Raw genomic sequence first — 13,980 nt, forward strand, 5'->3', positions numbered from 1 at the left:
GTTTTTAATGACTTTTTTGAGAAACAAGATGGGGTGAGGGTGAGCATTCTTTTTTTATTATTATTCATTTATGATAGTCACACACAGAGAGAGAGAGAGGCAGAGACACAGGCAGAGGGAGAAGCAGGCTCCATGCACCGGGAGCCTGACGTGGGATTCGATCCCAGGTCTCCAGGATCACGCCCTGGGCCAAAGGCAGGCGCTAAACCACTGCGCCACCCAGGGATCCCAAGGGGGTGAGCATTCTTAATGGTAATTTGATGAGATGGATCTGGAATGATGTTTTGTAAAACTCCTCCCCCTCAACTGCACCCCACCCGACCTGCCACCCTACCTCTGTCTCCTCCAACTCCCTCCACTCTGTCCCATTAAGAAGTAGACGCATGTAGTAGAAAGCAAAACTTTGTGTTTGAGTTGCACCTACTGGAGTGTTGGTAGTGTAAGGTGTGGGGGTCCACGTGTACGTGAGCGCATGTTTGTGTATGTGTGTGTGTGTTTGGATTTTTGAGTAATCCTGTACTTCTGACTCTGAGAGTGATGTGTTGTGCAAGGTCCTTTGTATACTCAAGAAAACCAGATATCTTGGCCTGAGGGCACGAACGGTTTTCTTTATGCTGAATTTTTCTTTTCGGAATAATGCTGTCACCAAGTCCCCACGTCTTACTAACGAACCTAAAGATGTTTGGATTTGGTTTCAGTTGTCTGTTTTGACTGTTGTCTTTTCAAGTTGCCCAGAAGAAGAAGGGGGAAGGACAAGTGAATCTGATGAAGAGAGGCGGAAAGCTGAAGCAAGAGTGGCCAAAATCCAGCAATGTCAAGGTACCGTGCGGTCATCTCCGCTTCCCTGGCTGGGGTGTTCTCCTTGGAGGAAGCCCTGGGTCATGAATGGGAGGGTTGTGATTAAATGTTTAATCTAATTCTATGTGCCTGAGGCTCACCCACCACTCTTCAGGACAAAAAGCATTGGCTCGAGGAGTGTTCGAATGAGACAACTGTCTCCCTCCTTCCTCCTTAGTGATTTAAGATATAACACATTTTCCAAAAAAAAAAAAAAAAAAATGGGCACATAATATACATGAAAGAAGAATTGTGAGCTGTGTGGTGCAGACAGGTGGTGGAGTCATCGTGCAGTGGTGTGATCGGGGTCCCGACACTGTCAGGTCATAGTTGTGTGAGTGTGGACGAGGAGCCCCTTGACTCTGCGCGTCAGTTTCCAAGTCTGTGAATTAAGGAACTCAGATTAGCTCAGGAAGTCTCATCTCTAGCTGGACAACAGAATTACCTTGGAAGTTTTATAAAAACACTGATGCCTGGGCCCCATGCTCATCCAGTTCACTCAGAATCTATGGAAGGTGGCTGTAGATGTCAGTGTTTTAAACTCTTCCCAGGTGATACGGAGGTAGACTGAGAAGCCCTGGAATTAGATGCTGGTCAGGGCCCCTTTAAACTGGAAGAATTTTAAGTGTTGGGATGTGTTAGGATCAGAGGAAAATGATACAGGCAGAGATGGTCAAAGAAATTGGATGTTTAGAAACAAAAACATAAACTAGTAGGTTTGGCTTTAACCAAGATGGGCTGAAGCCCAAGTAGCTTCAGTCCTTTTGCCTCGTTTTCCCTTGTGGGCACCAGTCAGTATGAACAGAGCCACCTCAATTTTCATTCCCGAGCTTAGCATTTACTCTTAATAGAAAACAGCCTGAACAAAAGAATAGTCATGCAATTTTTTTTTCTGGAATTAGCAGCATTTTCGGAGTACAGTAAATGTACAGAAAAGACAGGGGAAGCTCAGAGTGGTTAAGTCACTCGCTGGAGGCTCTAGTCACTAAGTGGAATAACTAGGAGTTGAACCTGGTTCCGTCCCACCCCCAACAACTCATACTTGACCCGTGAGACCATACTGCTTGCGGACGAGGAACCTCTTTATCTTAGAGCTTGGGTTTTCATACAGTTGCTGTATCCATCCGATAACCTTCCATGGTAAATACTGTTTCATAGAAATACTCAGTAACCAAGACCAACAGATTTGCGCATATTTGGAGGAGAAGCTGCATATCTACGCTGAACTTGGAGAACTGAGTGGATTCAAGGATGTCCATCTAGAGCCCCACCTCCTCATCAAACCTGACCCAGGGGAGCCTCCCCAGGCAGCCTCATTACTAGCAGCAGCCCTGAGAGAAGGTAAGTTGCTTCCAAAACTATTTCGTCTAACAAGTTCAGGAAATGTTTATTCCACGTGCCATGCCCTGTGGTCTTGCTCCTAAGACAAAGTTCCAACTGCGCTATGGTCCACATTCCATAAGGTGTTCCCCCACACCTTACACTACCAACACTCCAGTAGGTACAACTCAAAATTTTACTGCAAAATAAAAGGAAATAGATGTGTCGGGTTGTGTCAAGTACTATGAAGAAAACAAAGTGTCGCTCAAGAGGTAAATGGGTGGAGAAGGTGGCATGTACATACAATAGAACCTCAGCCATAAAAAAGAGTGAGATCTGGCCATTTGCAACCACATGGATGGACCCAGAGGCTGTAATGCTAAGTGAAAGAAGTCAGACAGAGAAAGACGACTATCATACGATTTCACCCGTTTGTGGAGTTTAGGAAACAAAACAAATGAACGCATCAGATAAGAGAAAAACCCAAAAAAGACTTAAATACAGAGAACAAATTGGTAGTTTTCAGAGGGGAGGTGGTAGAGGGATGAGTGAAATAGGGGATGAGGATCAAGAGTACAGTCACCATGATGGGCGCTGATGAATACACAGAATCATTGAATTACTGTATTGTGCACCTGAAATTAATAGAACTATGTTCACGATACTTCAGTAAAAAAAATAATAAAGATGGCTTTATTTGGAAAACTATAGAGGACAGTTGCTTCAATGAAGATTTTAATGAAGTCTGAACCCTACTTAAACAGGGGCGCCTGGGTGGCCTAGTAAAGTTAAGCATCTGACTCTCGATTTCAGCTCAGGTCATGGTCTCAGGGTCTTGGGATTGAGCCCTGCGTTGGGCTCCGTGCTCAGCGGGGAGTCTGCTTGAGATTCTCTCTCTCCCTCCCGCCCTTCCCCACCCAGCTACGTGCTCATGTGCACACGCTCTCTTTCTCTCTGTAAAATAAATACATCTTTAAAAAAAAAAAAGATAAATGGGATAGGGAGTATGGAGGGGGATTGAGTGGGGAGGTTGTATGTGAGTTGGAGCGACCAGGGAAGGCCTCTCTGGTACGGCAATATGCAAGCAGACACAGGGAAGCGGAAAAGCCGTGTAGACACCTGGGGAAAGGATGCTGCAGACACAGAGAAGTGGCGAAGGTCCCGAGGCAGGTGCACGGCAAGCCTGAGGCCTCGCAAGGAGGACCATGCGGGTCGAGTGAAGGGAGGGGTGCAGAGCAGCTGACGGGTCAGAGCCAACTACCCCTCACATGACACGGACCTGATTGAGGCGAGGAAGGAGGTTGGAGTCTACTCCAAACTGGGGTATGTGATGTGTGTGCCAGAAGGAGCCCTCTGACTGCTGTGCGGAGAATGGACTAGAAGGGGGCAAAGTTCGAGTATGGGTAATAACAACATTGAGGGTATAACCTTGGGAGCTGGTGGCTGAGGCGGGCGGAGGATAAGATCACTGGGGAAATGACGTCACAGAGACCTGAGGCCAAGGTGTCAGAAGGATCATGCTCGTGGATGCAATTCCTGGGAATTTTGAGGGGAGGAGCATTTGGGGAAGGGAGAAACTTGCGCCAGGTGCTAAGTTGTTCAAATGATCGCCAAGTGCCGTTCAAGTGAACGTTCAAGTGAACGGCAACAAGGAGGGTGGGCGGTGTGATCCGATGGCAGGGAATGGAAAGAACAAGGGGGTCAGGGGAAGGGATAATAGTCTGGAAGTGTTGATAGTGACCATGGGTTTGAGAGAGAACACAGCCACCACCTGAGAGTGCGGTGGGCGGCGCAGACAAAGTTTGGTGGGTGCCCGATGGTGGGTGCAATGGTCCCACCACCCATTTTTGTGAATATGGTTGCACTGCAGCAAACCCTGCTTTCTCGCTGCAGTGCTGACGGGGAAGAGCTGCCGGGGGCCGCGTGGCCACGGAGCCTAAAACGTATCCAGTCTGGTCCCTGGTACACCGAGCTCTGGCCGGGAACCTCGAGACAGCAGCTCTGGGGCATCTGGAGATGGTGACATCTGTCATCCTTATGTGATCAGGAAACTGAGGGCTTGAGAAGGGCCTAGAGACTGTCTGAGTTGGGGACGAGTGACGGAATCACTCGTTCATTCACGCCTTCAGCATTCCATGGGCACCCACCCCGGGCTCCGCGTTGGCCTGGGGGGTAAGACTCTGCACGGCTGCCCCGGGGGTGGCCCAGGCCCTGGGAAAGGCACAGCAGGGAGCGCGGCCAGAGGCGGCGGGGGCGCAGGTGCCGGTCACTACGCTGTACACCTGACACACCAGCGCGTGCCGGTGCGTGTCGCTGGTCAGCGCAGAAAGGGGAACGAACGCTCGTCGGGAAGGAGCACGGACGGTCCACAGGGAACGAGAGGACTCCACGAGATCCCGGGAAAATAAGGATGGGCTGCGGCGGCCTTGCTGCGGGAAAGGCAGTGGAGGCGACCCGAGGCGAGAGGGGGGAGCCAGCTGCCTGGGGACCCGCGGGCGGGAGGGGCATGCGCGGATGCATGCAGGATCTTCGCGGGCTCTGGTCAAAACAGACACTTTTACTCCAAAATCCGTAGAAAGTTCCAGGATGCTTTTAATTGTGAGAGTGGCATGACCGGGAGCTGGGGGGTGGTGGGAGGAAGGGGGCGGGTGCCTGGGGATGAGTGAGTGGGACAGAGCTGGTGGGCGCGTGGGGCAGAGGTGCAGCCGGGCACGGGGACCCCCGTGTAGACCCCCCGCGGGTGGTGGCCTGGTTGTAGCCTCGCAGGTTGAAAGCCTTTATTGTAAATGGGAACATCGCTTCCTTGGTGTGGCGGTCAGCAGCCTTACCAGGTCCCAAGAGGAGCCTTTGTTGTTTAAAATGCACGTTCCCTGTCTTTTCCCCTAGTAGCTGTAGGTGAGGACTGGGGATCCTCACCACGATTTTTTAAGGCACAGGTGGGGAAATCTCTTTCGGAGGATAGCTATGACTGAGTAGTAATCTGTGTACCTAAAATCATATTTAAGTTAATTGAAAATCAGAAAGCTTTTCGGCAGACTGATGTACTGAAAATTAAATTTGAGATTTTTTTTAATAGAATGCATCTTTTTAATTTTCTGTTATAAAATGCATCTTTTCATTAATTTTCTGTTATATAATGATGCTTAAGGGACACCTCGGTGGCTCAGTGGTTAAGCCTCTGCCTTCAGCCCAGGGCGTGACCCTGGGGTCCTGGGATCGAGTCCCACGTCCCCACAGGGAGCCTGCTTCTCCCTCCGCTTGTATCCCTGCCTCTCTCTGTGTCTCTCCTGAATAAATGAAGTCTTTAAAAAAATAAAATAAAATACTGCTTGAAGTATCAGTCTAGATTGCAAGTTGGCAAACTTTTTTCTATGCAGAGCCAGATAGTAAATATTTTAGGCTTTGCAGGCCGCATACAGTTTCCGGGACACATCCTCCTTCATGTGTGTGGGGGAGCTCATCTGTACACTTAAATCTTTAAAATGTAAAAACCATTTTAAGCTCCAAGGCCATGTAACAGCAGACAGAGGCCACATAGGGTTTGCCGACCCTGGATCTAGATCAAACTTTGTGCATTTGGTCTCTAAATCATGTCTTCTTTCTTCTCCCTTCTTAGCGGAGAGCCTGCAGGTTGCCGTGAAGGCCTCACAAGCGGGTGATGCTCGCCCATCACCTGAGGAGGGTTCTGCAGAACCTGCGGTTGCAGATGCACAGGGTCCTCCCGAGGAGCCAGGATCATCTCCAGCCTGTAAGTGAAAGTTCGGGCCTCACCCCTGAGCCTGAACACAACCTCTGGAACACACAGTGGTCGTGTGAAATGAAGGCAACGGCTCTGTCCCTATTTGCAGGAGACTGGATGCATTTTTTTTTTTTTTTTTAAATGAGAGGAAACCTGAGACCAGATAGGCTCTGGCCTGACTTACCTAGATCATGACTCTGGTGTTCCAAGCACGGAGATTCCGAGAACAGTCAGCTGGCGGGTCTGCTGCTCTCTTACCCAGGCAAGCTTCGTTACCATCCCAACCCCGACCCTGCCTCATTTTTTTTTTTTTTTTGATAAAACTTACAGAATAGTTTGGAATATGGTTTTGAAAGAATTTTTAAACTTCGGATTTTTTTTTTTTTTAAATGGGTCCCTGCAGTTCACTAAAGAGCAAGTCCTTTGGCTTAATCTCAGAGGCATCCACCGAGCCAACATAACCCAGAAAACTAGAATCTTAAAACATCCCCACAGACACGCAGTTGGGTGGTGTGATTAAAGGCAGAAGTGCCAGAAAATTCTTGATCTTTGTCATCATACATTTTAATTCACTAAAGGCACCGTGTCCAGTATATTTTAAAATACGGAAAAATGTCACGTAGGGAATTAGGTGACTTCTCGGAACCTAATGATGTTACATGTATGAGCTGAATACTTAATTTCCTACAGATTTCTGAGAGAAGAGCATAAAAGCATATTTTTTATTGTATTTGGGTGATAAAAACCTCGACTTCCACCAGCCTGTATTAGACACAAGACAAAACATCTTTATTAGCCAGGGATTGGAGGCTTAAGTGGTCTCTGAATCGCTTAAACAGCATCCCTGGGTCAACTGAGACACAAGGAGGCCGTGCAGTTTTAAGACTTTACTTTTTTGAGATGAGCTCTAATAATTATTTTGTCCTCTCAAATTCTGCTTTATCCAATCCTGCATTTGTATTTTCAGAAAGTGCACACATGTTTTTCGTTTTGACGCAGCCCAGACTCCTCAGGGGAGTTGTGCTGCCCTGGGTGATTTCCTTTTAAAAGGAGAAACGCGTTATGCCATGGAGAGAGGGAGTTCCTTCTATAAATACACCCCGGGGATCCACTGCCTCCGCCTCACCCCGGGGACAGCTGGGGAGGCTCCACTCAGCCCCTGCAGCTGCTCAGAGCACACGGCTGCACCTTCCCTCTCTCCAGACCAGGCAGCGAGGTTCTCCCCATCTGTACCATGTCCCCCATGATCGGGAGAGGCCCCAGGGACACCCGTGACTCGGGTCAAAACCATCAAGAGGCTGTTTGCAGTGCCCTGACCCCAGGATTCACAGACGGGCAGGGGCGAGTTGACATGGTCCTGTTCCCCCGAAGGCCTCTTCCTTTCTGGGCTAACCCTGGTGCCCCCAAGGGTTGGATTCTCTTATTAAGGTTAGTGGGGGTAAAAGATTAATATTCCTTAAATGAGAGTCTGTACCTGACTGGGCCAGTTCTTTAACTTTCAGGACTGGGTCCTTCTAAGTCAAGCCCAGTATGGCAATATGAAGCCATAGACCAAGCGAAGCCTCCCCTGCGTAGTCCTCGGTGTTACCTGGTCAGGTGGATGAGTATAATCTAGTCCTTCAAAAGTCCTGGAGATCTGAAACTGAATAAGGAACAGAGGGATCTGATCCCTTGGCTCACCATCAACTCCTTTGCCCGTTTGATGGTCCCCATTGCCATGGAGTGGGGAGGAGGGCGAGAGCGACAATGGCTAATGCTGTGGTGATGCCGTGGGTATCTCTCTGAGAAGTAAGTATAATACCCAGCAGTGGAACCGCATTTCGAGCGACAGAGACATTTTTTTAATCAGATTTTTTAAAAGATTTTATTTATTTATTCATGAAAGACAGAGAGAGGCAGAGACCCAGGCAGAGGGAGAAGCAGGCTCCATGCAGGGAACCTGATGTGGGACTCGATCCTGAGTCTCCAGGGTCACGCCCTGGGCTGAAGGCAGACGCCAAACCGCTGAGCCACCCAGGGATCCCCAGATGCATTTCTATAAAAAGTCTCTTCACTGTAAGTGAGAACCGTTGACCGGCTCGGGCAAAATGGACCTGATTTTCAGTTGATAAAATCTGAAGCCGTTAACCGTTTAAACAGAAAAGTTTTTTGTGATAGAAGTGGCCTTTGGAGGCCCTAGAGGACTTCCATGGGGAGAAGAAGTCTTCCCTCCATCAGAGATGGCACCGTGTGTCACAGAGCGAGTGCTCGCTAGGGCCCTGTTTGAACGTGGTTCCAATAACAGTCTGGGTGTGAAAGTGCTTTGGGGAATCTAGTTTAAATCATCGTAAGGCGAGCATAGCATAAGACTTTACTGAGGTCATGTGGACACAGAAGTAAAATCGCACCAGCAGAGATTTGACGATTTAAGCAGCAGAGATTAATCGATGTCTGGTACTTAAAAAAAATACTTCTGGACTAGAAACATCTCTGCATTTCACAGGTCAGACATACAGATTTCAAAAGTCGTTGTGGATCTAGAGGATGAGCAAGTATTGTGAGGGGGGAAAAAAACCACTCGGACATTGTCTTTATAAAGCTATTTGGAGGTGGGGACGAGTTCCTCTTTGCAGGACCGAGAGCTCCTCCCGGATGAGCCATCTGGGCCCTGCGTAGAGGGGTGCTGGGCTCCCGTCGTTGGGTCCGTGCTCCTCTGCATGGTCAGCCGCCCCTGCCCGGCCACCGGGGAGCCTTTCGCCGAGCCGTCTCCTTAGACCTGGCTCTGCCCGCCTTTGCTTGAGCCCCACAGTGTCTGTTTTCAGTGTCCTCCTCCCCACTGGCTTTTCCCTAGCTAGCAAGCACGGGATGTAGCGTCTGCCCTCCCTGCATCACCAACATCACGGGGAGGTCCTGTCCGCAAGAAAGAAAAATGAAAAGATGGGCGATGCCACCCGCCAGCTTGGTATCGACTAGCGTGTAAGCTCCCCGAGGGCAGGGACTCCACGCTCTGCGCTGCGTCCGCCCCTCGTGTGAGGCTGTGTCGTACGCGTGATTTTGTGTCTCTTATCTCGAAATATGTGTCAGCTGTGTACGTGTACGAAATACGTGCGCTCGCTGACGTTTGATGATGTCCTCTCTGTTTCTGTCTCGATGGCGTGCTTGCAGCACTAGTCACAGAAGGGACAGGAGGAAGAGGCTGTTGGGATGTGGATCCTGGCCCCCAGGGTGTGGGAACCGACTTGGCGGTCTCTGATGCAGGGGAGAAGGTATTGTGAACCAATTTGCTAGTAAATGGCACCCGTTGCTCTGTGTTGTGACGTGACCCCAGGGCCCGGTCTGTCCCGAGCCACGAGGGGTCGGGAGCCTTCTCCGCAGCTGTTCTCCGTGTCCGTGCTCTGCTTTGGTCTTTCTAACCTTCAAGTCCCTCAAGATGTTCTCGCTCTTCCTGGATCATGTAGGTGTACGCCAAGAAACGGTTTAAAAATCATTAAAAGGATTTAAAACCCTAATGTGTGTGTGTCTGCGCACTCTTACTTCTGGTCTCGCTTCTGCTCCCGTCCCTGCAAGGCTCTGGCTTCCACCCGCTGCCCTTGGCCCCGCTTGGGGACGCAGCCCTGGAGTCCGGCGGCGCTAAAGTGGCAGCAACGGTGTTGCCCTGGGCCCCCATGGCTGCTCCACCTTCTCTTACCTTCATTTCCCTGTCTCCACTCACATTGTCACCTGCTTTTTATTTTTTTTTTAAGATTTTATTTATTTATTTATAGAGAGGCAGAGACCCAGGCAGAGGGAGAAGCAGGCTCCATGCAGGGAGCCTGATGTGGGACTCGATCCCGGGACTCCAGGATCATGGCCTGGGCTGAAGGCAGCGCTAAACCGCTGAGCCACCCGGGCTGCCTTTTTTTTTTTTGTGTGTGTGTGACACTTTTAATCAACCTGATTTTGGCTTGGGGCTAATAGGTTCCAAAACGCCTTTTTTTTTTTTTTTTTTTTGGACATAGTTTTCAAGTGACACTCACTTAAACACTAAATGCATGAAACTTCCTGTTCACTTCCAATGAAGCCAGGATGTCAGAAATTGGGAATGAGAATATGATCCTGGGAGGTGGCTGCTTGGCCTCCCCAGGCTTGGCTGGGTCTCAGGAGTTTCAGTTTTATCGAAATTCGTATTAGGCACATTACCAGATAACAGTATGTGCTAACGTGGAAAAATGACATGCCGTCTATTTAGGAGATGACTTCTATAGTATATGTTCTTGCATATATTACATATGACTGAGACACCCGGTCCAAAGATTTTTTTTTCTGGGGGGATGGTTTTCTTTCTTTTTTTTTTTATATATAAATTTATTTTTTTATTGGTGTTCAGTTTGCCAACATATAGAATAACACTCAGTCCAAAGATTTTTAAAAACCCAAAGCAAATGTGGCTGTGATTTAGTTTCGCTTTTTTTTTTTTTTTAAACTTCATAGGCCAAGATAAAAATAGGAATGCAATATTTTACTCTGCTTACTCTGACTGTAAGCTTTCTGACTTGTTGCTTCTTTAAAACGTTCCTACTTTGGTCATCCCTTTCAGCACAGACTTCATTTTTCGGTCTGAAGCTTCCAGCTGCCTTTGTCCTAGAGGAAGGGAGGCGGGGAAGGAGGGCTGGTTAGTTAGTAATAGTCTTTTCTTGAATGGAAATCCTGGCGGCTCCCACCCCTAAGGTCTTTTTTCTTCCATGATGGGGTCAAAGGTAAGTGAAATCTGAGAGGTGTGGGTTCCCGCCTACCTGGAAGAGTTTTAATAAGGCATTTGAGGAAATGAACTGACAGAGCAGGGATCACCAGAAATCAAACATTAAAAAAAAAAAAAAAAAAAAAAAAAGCATGTGATGGGTATTTAGTCATTAGCTTCCCCACTAAGATAAGGTCTTAAATTTTTTTTTTTTTTTTTTTTTTTCTTTCTGAAAGAGTCTTAAAAATCTGTGCTGCAGCCGGCAAAGTCCCTGGGGTGTCAGTCACCATCACCAGCTGCAGCCCTGCACAGGGACCACAAGGGGGAGGGCCAGCTCCACGAAAAGTAGGACACTACACAGCTCAGGCTTGTATCAGGCTTCGTGGTTCTTGGGAGTAAGTAATCACGTGTGGTGTAATCCAACCCCTCTCTGTGTTTCTAATTTGTACAGAGCATAAAAATTCTACAGCATACGATTTTCTTATTACAAAGGTAATGAGGGACAGAACCACCAGGGCAGAGAGAACTCTAGAATTCGCTAGAGGATGGGGGCCCGTCCCCGGTATGGTGGAGGGGGGCCGTGGCTGGACTCCAGACTTCACGTCCCTTTCCATCCTTTGTCCTTCCTGTGTAGGAGGTTCTGCTCAGTAAGGAAACCTTCGATGGGTGGTATGGTGAGGAGGGTGGGCAGGGAAGAAAGGAGCTGGCCATCTCCTCAAAGCGTCACCGGCCTAAACTAATGGAACAAGCCCAGAGTTACCGGAGAACATGACCAGAGCTGTTTCTCGTGGGTTCGATTTAAAGCTGCTCAGATATAGGCCACAGCATCCTGGGGACTACAGGCTCTAGGAAGGCAGGGAACCCAACGGCCTCCCCCAGCGGCAGGTGGCGAGCACGCAGCAGGTCCACACCGTTCGTCTATAGGACGGAGTGTGAGCGTCCGTCAGATGCTGGGTGTCCTTGTTAAATTTGCAGACACGGCATTAAACACACGTAAGAAGTCCTGCTACTCATTGGCATCCATCCCAGTGAAAGAAGACAGGCAATAAATGAATAGACAAGTGTTCAATTCAATTCTGGAAACTGGAAATCCTCACTGTCCACATGTGTCTCTAGTGTATACACCAGGGAGACAAAGAATGAAACCTAGACCCCCTCCCCCTGGAGCAGATGGTCTCCAGCCTCGCTCAAGGCCTCTGCTGGTCGAGCTTTTCCTAAAGGCAATCACAGATGCGTCCAGTGGTCTCAGAGTAGGATCCAGGAGGGCAGGCCAGCGAAGTGCTGGCCCCTGGGCCACCCCTGGGTCTGGGTTTCCTCTCCTGACCACTGGCTCTTTGGGCTTTGTGAATCTTGGACACGGAGATGGGAGCTAGAAGTCAGGCACGGTGTTCTCTGGCTTCCAAATCTGGCCTCCAGGATGTAGGGAGCCAACCTGGCCTAGGGGCCAACTTCACTCTGGTCACAGAGAGCACAGTTGACAGTGTGGTTTCCACAAGGTAAATATTGTCACTTGCTGAGAGAGTGCAGAGCTTCCCCGCTGTCATCCCGTGTTGTTTTTTAAAGGGATGTTTGGGTGAAAAGTCGCCCTGCTTCTCAAATACAGAGTTTGCACAGATGGAGGCTCTCCTGGAGGTGTGTGTGTGTGGGGGGTGTTTAATTCTGTAGGCTCTGCTTTCTGGAGGGAAAGAGGGTCTATAGAAGAGTTTTGAGGCAGTGAATTGATGTACCTGAGGTCGTACGTTTTGGAACACTAGGTGCAGCTTTTCAAAAGTAGAACCGTTATTCATTTTCTTATTTTTTTACGTATTTTAGGTGGAATATAGAAGTTTCACGGTTTCTTCACAGTCAGAGGTGAGCTATATACACTTGAAATATATCATCATCCTCTCTTTATTTTTGAATAACGAATGCTTTTTCAAGAATTTGACTCTTACAACCTTACCTTCCAGATTATACAAGCGATCCAGAATTTAACCCGACTCCTCTATAGCCTTCAGGTAATTGTGCTCCTCTAATCTTTTTTTTTTTTTTTTTTTTAAGATTTTATTTATTTATTCAAGACAGAGAGAGAGAGGCAGAGACATGGGCAGAGGGAGAAGCAGGCTCCATGCAGGGAGGGACTTGATCAAGGGACTCCAGGATCATGCCCTGGGCTGCAGGTGGCGCTAAACCGCTGGGCCATGGGGGCTGCCTTTTTTTTTTTTTTTTAATATTTTAGCTCCTCTAATCTTTGACCTTGTGAATGTTTCTTGTAATGCAATTAATTTTATTAGATGATTCCCAGACATTAAAAATTAGAGCATTTGAGAAGTAGCGAATGATCTTAAAAGAATGCCAGTTCCCAAAGCATAATCCCGCTAGTTGCCTAGAACTTCACCTGGTATTGTAATCACCAGGCAACATGACAACTTTTTATACCATTCTTCTCTGAAACCATAAAACAGTTCATATCTTTAAAAAATATTAATGACTATGATTTGGCTTGAAGTTTACAGTGAAGCTCTTAGGTGACTATAGCATGACTTCACATTTTCTGGTGAAAACTTAAATTCACACCTGAACTTTCACTTTCTCATATGGACTTGGGCCTTTAGGGAAGTAAAGTAATTCATGTGTTCCTTCATTCTTTTGTTTGTTCATCCGCCCAGCATTTATTGAGCACGCTCTCCATGCTGGGCGCTATGCTGAGGGCTGAGCACAGAAAGGCCGATGGGCTACAATGCCTACCATTGAATGGCTTACTCTCTTTCAAGGAAAGACAGGCATAAAAGTTGTGCTTGCATTTAGGATTACAGGGTTGGATGATCCCTTAGTTCATGCACAAGAAGGCCAAATACATGAATTGCTCAACTTATAGATTAAAAACATTTTAATGCTATCAAAGCAGTATTAGTGTTAAATATAAATTGGTAGGAAAATTTGAGGATGTAAGTAAATATAACAGCTGGTGATTCTACAGAGAGAATTACTATTGTTATGTTGGTATATGTCCCAGTTGTTTTTTTTAAGATTTCATTTATTTTTTATTTTTTTTTAAATATTTTATTTATTTATTCATGAGAGAGAGAGAGAGAGAGAGAGAGGCAGAGACACAGGCAGAGGGAGAAGCAGGCTCCCTGCGGGGATCCCGACGCAGGACTCGATCCTGGGACTCCAGGATCACGCCCTGGGCTGAAGGTGGTATTAAACCTCTGAGCCACCCGGGCTGCCCTATTTATTTTAGAGAGAACTTGAGTGAGGGGAGGGGCAAAAGAGACAGGAAAGATAGATCCTCAAGCAGACTTCACACCAAGTGTGGAGCGCAATGTGAGGCTTGATCCCACGACCCTGAGATCATGACTTGAGCCGAAATCAAGATTGGATGCTGAACCACCTGAGCCGCCCAGGG

General features: G+C 47.9%; 1 protein-coding gene across 21 annotated transcripts in view; it reads left to right on the forward strand.

The window, feature by feature from the left end:
- The window catches only part of ARHGEF28 (Rho guanine nucleotide exchange factor 28), a 289,007-nt gene that overhangs the window by 240,432 nt on the left and 34,595 nt on the right, over positions 1-13,980 (forward strand). For 16 of the 21 annotated variants that reach the window (XM_035713570.2, XM_049103925.1, XM_025446874.3 and 13 more), the window contains 7 exons: positions 728-819; positions 1,996-2,178; positions 5,774-5,905; positions 9,041-9,141; positions 10,829-10,987; positions 12,405-12,443; positions 12,542-12,589. In XM_035713570.2, coding sequence (XP_035569463.2) covers positions 728-819; positions 1,996-2,178; positions 5,774-5,905; positions 9,041-9,141; positions 10,829-10,987; positions 12,405-12,443; positions 12,542-12,589 — 754 coding nt within the window. The remainder of the gene's footprint in view (positions 1-727; positions 820-1,995; positions 2,179-5,773; positions 5,906-9,040; positions 9,142-10,828; positions 10,988-12,404; positions 12,444-12,541; positions 12,590-13,980) is intronic. The other 5 variants (XM_049103933.1, XM_035713573.2, XM_035713576.2 and 2 more) reach the window with 1 other exon arrangement.

This window comes from Canis lupus, chromosome 2 (assembly GCF_003254725.2).
Source record: "Canis lupus dingo isolate Sandy chromosome 2, ASM325472v2, whole genome shotgun sequence".
NCBI classification, from domain to species: Eukaryota; Metazoa; Chordata; class Mammalia; order Carnivora; family Canidae; genus Canis; species Canis lupus.